At 37.3% G+C, this 6,877-nt stretch overlaps 1 protein-coding gene across 1 annotated transcript; it reads right to left on the bottom strand.

Moving 5' to 3' along the window:
• Nucleotides 1–3,008: 3,008 nt before the first annotated feature.
• On the bottom strand, nt 3,009–4,214 carry LOC113838615 (gastrula zinc finger protein XlCGF52.1-like). The gene has a single exon (XM_035453712.1). It carries the CDS (start codon nt 4,212–4,214, stop codon nt 3,009–3,011), a length of 1,206 nt encoding a protein of 401 aa, XP_035309603.1.
• Between the last annotated feature and the right edge of the window lie 2,663 nt (nt 4,215–6,877).

Raw genomic sequence — 6,877 nt, 5'->3', positions numbered from 1 at the left:
CCAGTTATTAAGCTGTCGCTGACTCCACTTTGTAATCATCAATATCTGGTGTCAGAAGGATGTTTCTCTCCCATGCCCTCTGGCCTTTTTCTGATTAGAGCCTCATCCGAGGTCTCCAGGACGGCCCTGCATTCCCAACCCTTGCTGTTCCCTCATCCCTTATCGGCCCCGCTGAGTGTTTTTTCTGCAGGTCTCCCAACCTGAGGATCCAGAGGAAGCAAGAACACCCACTGCCACCTCCTGGGGTCTGTTTCCCAGCCTAGGTGGGGCTTCTGCCAGCTGCCCTTCCGCAGGTTTTCCCATCCCGTGCCCCCTCCCCTTCCATTTCACCACCACAGGCACTGTCGTGGCTGGATACCACCTCAGTGCCCAGAAGTGGCTACTGCCCTGTGCTTTTCCAAAACCCTTCCCTTCTGACTGTTTATGGGCCTAACCAATGCCTCTCTTGTTTGGTTTAGAAACCAGACCCATAGAGAGAAATTGATGCCATGGTCAAAAATTCAAGCTTGGGAGTTATATGTCAGAGGAGAGTACCTACTGTTGGTTTGTTATTGATGCTTTTGTTAATCTGTCCTCTAAATGTACATGTTTAGAATTATATTTTACTACTCTCAAACTTGGTGAAAAAAGTCTCCTCTTGCAGTTTGGGGTGGGTAATGCAGAGACTCATAACTGTTCAGAAGTACTAAGGATAAGCAACGGCGTAAGACTGGGGTATATTTGATTACCTTACAGCTGAGGGTGGGACCCACAATGCTCCATTACCTCCAAGAGAGTCTGCTGACAATTAATGAAATCTATTACTTTCATCATTTTTGTGGAGGAAGAACTTTCCAATTTTCTTCATTAAAAATGAAACTGTGCATTTCCTCAAGTATTTCTCCATTTTTTAAAAAAATTTTTAAAAAGATTGAATTTCTCAGTGTAGTTCTGGTAGTCTTGCAATTTGAACTATGAAACCTGCTAAAATTATGCACCACTGAGCGAACAATGGCTGGAAATTTTATTTATTTAAAGGATAACAGTCTTATTTGATTTACCATTCCCAGCTCCCTCACTCTCTCCAGTTCTCCCACATGACCCTCCATCTCCCCATTCTACGCCCATACTCCCATGAGAGAGGATGAGATCTTCCATGGCAGATTATCAAAGGCTGTCACATCAGTTGGGACAGTACCCAGGCCCTTCTTTAAGTTAGATAAGGATATGTCCATAAGATTAGAGAGGTACTATGCACATGATATTCCTGGGGAAGCTTAGAAGCAGTAGTCCTGGGAGAAGTCATAAATTGTTCATAAGAATTCCTATCACTCCAATATCCCCAATGTGTACAAATATGAACCACACAAAGCAGGCAACATGTGAAGATCAAAGTCTAAAGTCAGGTCCAGGGCACCATATAGCTCAGCTTTACTGTATCTTGTTGAAAATGCTGGGCTGGATCTCTGACTTACACCATGCCAATCAGAAGTGGCTGCACTAACATGGACAGTTTCTCCTTTTACATTTTCTCACCTTCTATTTTAAGGTTTAATTCTACTATGAAGATTTTGAATGTGAGCAAAAGATGAGACATTTTTGGAGCAGTTTTTGTTTTTAATTTTGGGTGGGATTTGCTTTTGTCAGCAATTTGAGCCTTAAGCAAAGGATTTATCAAACTGAATAAGTTTGGTGGCTATAATTTCTAATCCTCAATGACATATAGGTTTATATATGGGAACAATTCATGTGGCTTATTAGAAATAAGAGTGGTTTGATGTACAGCACAATTAAAATCTTGGCCACATTTTTATGTTACTCTATTTTGTCATTATTATTATTATAACTAAACCTGGGTATGAAGTTCTGACAGCTGTAGAACTGATTATGTAGACCAGGATGCCCTCAGACTCCACAGAGATGTTCTTGTCGATGCCTACCAAGTCCTGGGATTGAAGGTGTGTATCAAATAGCATGGCATTATTCTCAATTTTGGATGATAATCCAGACATATATCACACAAATGTGTTTAAGTTCAGATTCAGGTAATATGATACACTCTTCTGACCTCCACAGTCATCATCAAACAGCAGTGCACAGAAATTCTTGTAGACAAGGTACTGAGACAGAATAGAACTAATTCACACAGTTAGTTTTACAAAATTTTATTTCAATATGCATTATTTTATAAGTTTAAACCTTCAGTAAAGGGCCGGGCATTGGTGGTGCATGCCTGTAATCCAAGCACTTGGGAGGCAGAGTCAGTTGGATCTCTATGAGTTTGAGACCAGCCTGGTCTACAAGAGCTAGTTTCAGGACAGCATCTGAAGACACAGAGAATCCTGTCTCAAAAAACCAAAAAATAGAGAAAAAGCAACAACAAAAAACAAAAAACAATTTCAGTAAAGGTGTTGAAAAGTTACTTATCTTTATGTTTCCAGTATGTACACCTGGGACTTGTAATTCAAGAATACTGTATAAGAGCGATGTCACATGATTTATAATGGTGTTTTCTGATATCTTTTAATGTTTGAAAGGTTGATATAAGATACACTACAGTCTTAACATTTGTGAAGTTTCTGATAAGATAAGAGCAGCGACCACACATCTTCTTACAATCCTTATATCTGTAAAACTTCAGTCCAGTGTGAACTCTCTGATGTGTTCTAAGACTTCATGTAGGCAAAGGATTCATCACTTTCCAGACATTTTTAATATTTCTCTATCAGAATGGACCCTCAGATATGTACTACATTTTACTTGAAGGAAAATAAATTGTCTCATTTTGGACATATGTAAGGCTACTTTTCAATATAGTCACTGAGGTTTTCTAAGATTTAAATTCTAGATAAAGGACAAGACGTATTCTCCATATTTGTAAGGTTTCTATCCAGTATGGATTTTCTGATACTTAATAAGGTGTGTGCTTGTAGCAAGATGTTTGTCACACTCTTCAAATTTGTAAGATCTCTGTCCAGTATGAATTTTCTGATGTTCTCTTAAGATTTGTGGATGCAGTAAAAGATTTGTCACGTTGCTGGCTTTTTTAAGGTTTCTGTCTGGTGAATTCGCTGATGCTGTGTGAGAGTTGACCTCGCAGTAAAGGATTTCTCATAATCCATACACTTGTGAGGCTTTTCTCCCGTATGGATTCTACGGTGCTCTATAAGATTTGGCCTAAAAGTAAAGGATTTGCCACAGTCTTCACATGTGTAAGGCTTTTCTCCTGTATGAATTCTCTGATGCAGTGTAAGCTTGCACTTTGTAACAAAAGATTTGTCACAATCCTTACATGTGTAAGGCTTTTCTCCTGTATGAATTCTCTGATGAACTGTTAGAGTTGTTTTCTTTGTAAAGGATTTGTGACAGTCTTTACATTTGTAAGGCTTCTCTGCTGTATGAATATTCAGATGCAGTGTGAGATATGACTTCACATTAAAGGATTTCTTACAGTCGTTACACGTGTAAGGCTTCTTTCCTGTATGAATTCTCTGATGCTGTATAAGTTTTGACTTCACTATAAAGGATTTGTCACAGTCGTTACATATGTGAGGCTTTTCTCCTGTATGTATTCTCTGATGCAGTATAAGACTTGACCTTGTAGTGAAGGATTTGTCACAGTCGTTACATTTGTAAGGCTTCTGTCCTGTATGAATCCTCATATGAATTGTAAGATTTGAACTCACATTAAAGGACTTGTTACAGTTCTTACATGTGTAAGGCTTCTCTCCGGTATGAATTCTCTCATGTTTTGTAAGACTTGACTTCATAGCAAACGATTTGTCACAGTACTTACATGTGTAAGGCTTCTCTCCTGTATGAATTCTGTGGTGCACAGTGAGGTATGAGGCAGTACTGAAGCATTTCTTACATTTCTCACACTGGTGTGGCTTCTTCCCAATGAGAACCGGTTGTTGAATAGAACTGTCTGTCGTGTCAAAACGTTGATCACATTCTCCATGCCTGTGCACTTCCTTCACAGTGTTGAGTCTCTGATGCTGACTACTGTTTGAAGACATAATTAAGGATTTCTCACTGTCTTCAGAATCGGAAGGTTCTTCTTCAGTGTGCCTGCTTTCATTTGTATCTGTATTTAATAATTCAAGGGGGTCATCTCCATTATTACTGATTATGTAGTTGTTAGAGTTTTCTGTAATTTCACTTATTCTATATAGTGCACATGTGGAGGGGTCATGAAGAATTTTCCCAAACTGATTACACTGACAAGACTCCATTTCGGTCTTCCCTTGTTGATGGACAGGATCTTGTATGTAATAGTTTTCTGGAAAATGAGTAAGGTCATATTAGGAGGGATGGTTCCAAGATGAAACATGATAAATGATGTCTCTCTATATTTTCTCTTAAAATAAATCAACCCCCAAGAATTTAGACATTTTTCTACTATTAATTGAATGTGTAACCACCAAATAAGAGTGATAATCTGCAATGTTTGTAAATCATAACAGATATCTCATCCTTATTAAAAATGTGTAATGGCACAAGATGGATCAGGAAAGTGAAGAATCAAAAATTAGCATAGGGATTCAGATAATTGAGTCATTAAATTATCATACATGTCTCTATGTTTTAATAATTCTTCTCAGAAATTGATGAACAACAGTATTATCCAATCCTTCACTCTCAGTACTCATACTTATTACGGGATACGCAGTGAAAAGGTGTGTTCAAAATATCAAATTCCTCAAGACTTACTGAAATGCATCATAGGGTTTATTTTTGTCTCTGGGATATCATATTAGATTCTCTAAAACCAATATAAGAAAGGACAATATTCTGCCAAACAATGGGCTGAGTTCAACTGAGACAGGGGTATCAAATGCAAGTATTTCTTATTTCTATTATCTACTATCTGACACCCCTATCTTACTGTGTGTCTTAACTTTACTGATGGGTTTATTCTCAATTCTTGTCTGTGCACCAATTCCTAAGAGTATTTTCCAGAAAGGTGTTTGTTTATCATCTACTGGAAAAAAATATGGATTGAATAGGAAGGCAGAAATCAAGGAAGACAATAAAAGAATAATCTGACTTCACGATCCCATATTATTTTTATAATTTGTAAAATTATTCTAATCTGGTGTCAAGATCATTTAATCAAATTGAATTTTGTATTAGTATTTTCATCAAAACACAGGCGTTTTAGCCTCCTATTTTAATAGTTACAACAGACAGAATGCATCCTGGGTCCAGGACGCTATGCTAAGTTAAATGATCACCCATACTTAGAAGTTCAAAGGAATATGAGAAACAAATTTTCAACTCTTGCTTTTTCTTTTACAATAAGCCATTACTGTTGTCTTTCTCAAATCCTAGGCCAGACTACACTGCTCTTATGTGCATTACAGGGGAATTTCACTTGTACTTGAAGGTGACCATGGCTACTTTGGTATCTTGTCCTGTGAAGTAGTCCATGACCCATACTCAAGTTTTTACAAAGAATACAGAGCTCTAACACAGTACTCTGCTCAGTACATTGACAGAACCCACAGTGTCAGAATATAGGGATGTTTTCCAGTTGCTGTTTCCTGTCAGAATCTTCAGCAAAATTAAGGGAATTTTAACTTAGCACAATGAGTCTTTCTAAGAATGGTACCACGACAGGTACAACTACGAACATGAGGCTTTAAGATATGCTATAAATATGATATGATATTAAGTCTGTGAATGCATTATAGAATCAATATGAGGGATGCATGACAATTTTAACATGGAAAATGGAAAGAAAAATACTAAGAAAGCATAATTTTCTACTACCAAACTTTCCCTAGGGTCATGGTGCTCCTATGGCAATTATACAGTGACATTACTACCATTAATGCCAATACATGCAAGCCACTAGTTAGAAGTTGTAAAAGGAAATGTTCTTACCGACAGAGACCACATTGTTGTAATTCTCCAACATCACATTAATGTACAAAGTCCTCTGAGCAGAGTCCAGACACTCCCATTCCTCTTGGGAGAAGTCCAGCTCCACATCCTTGAATGTCAACAGACCCTGAAAAAATGACTTGTTGACTATGTGCCCAAGTGACTCCTATTGCATTTACAGTAGCAAAGTATTATAACCATGCTAACTCTCTATCAACAGGTGAATGAATAAAGAAAATGGTATAGGTATGAAGTAGAATACAATTCATTTGAAGAGAAAACTGCAGTAAAAACAGCAGGAAAATGGGTGGACTCAGAATGTGTAAAATTAAGTGACCCACACAGTGTCAGAAAGTAACACATTTCCCTCATATGAATAAACTAGTCAATAATGTGTGCAATTGAGACATGATGTACATGGGTGCATGGCAGACCATGGAGAAAAAAGAAAAGAAAGGTAGAATATGAGTGTTGAGGTGGGACTGAACACAGGTAATGAACACCACTTAGGAAAAGGCATAAATCTAAGACCTTTTCTAGCTACAATTCTATCACAGTTATTTTTTCTGTTTTACTGATAGATAAATTTATTTAAAATATATATTCAATAAAAAATGTAAAACCCTTTTTGAAAGACTGCAGTGCATCTGTTCTCAATGACTATTCTAACTACATAAAGTATGTTGATTAATGCAGTATTTGGGTCTGGTTAATTTTAATGTGTGTGTGTGTGTGTGTGTGTGTGTGTGTGTTTTGTTGTTGGCTTATGACAATTCTCCTAATAATTTTAATTTATTATCAACAGCAAAAGATAAATGCATGTAACATCTGAATATATAACATTTCTAGAAAGGTGGACTGCACATGACACTGACCTGGGACATGGCTACTGGAGAATCAGCCATTTCTGTTTGTCTTCCGTAAATTTCTCTTTCAGTATTAATGGCTAGATAGATGGCTTTCTGTCCTTCATAAGAGGGATCAACACAAAAAAGGAAAGAAATTAATA

Source organism: Cricetulus griseus, unplaced genomic scaffold (assembly GCF_003668045.3).
Source record: "Cricetulus griseus strain 17A/GY unplaced genomic scaffold, alternate assembly CriGri-PICRH-1.0 unplaced_scaffold_134, whole genome shotgun sequence".
NCBI lineage: Eukaryota > Metazoa > Chordata > Mammalia > Rodentia > Cricetidae > Cricetulus > Cricetulus griseus.
This window is presented reverse-complemented; position numbering and strand designations above follow the sequence as displayed.

Coding starts and splice junctions, on each gene's coding strand:
- LOC113838615 (XM_035453712.1), bottom strand. CDS start 4,214: ATGGAGTCTTGTCAGTGTAATCAGTTTGGGAAAATTCTTCATGACCCC.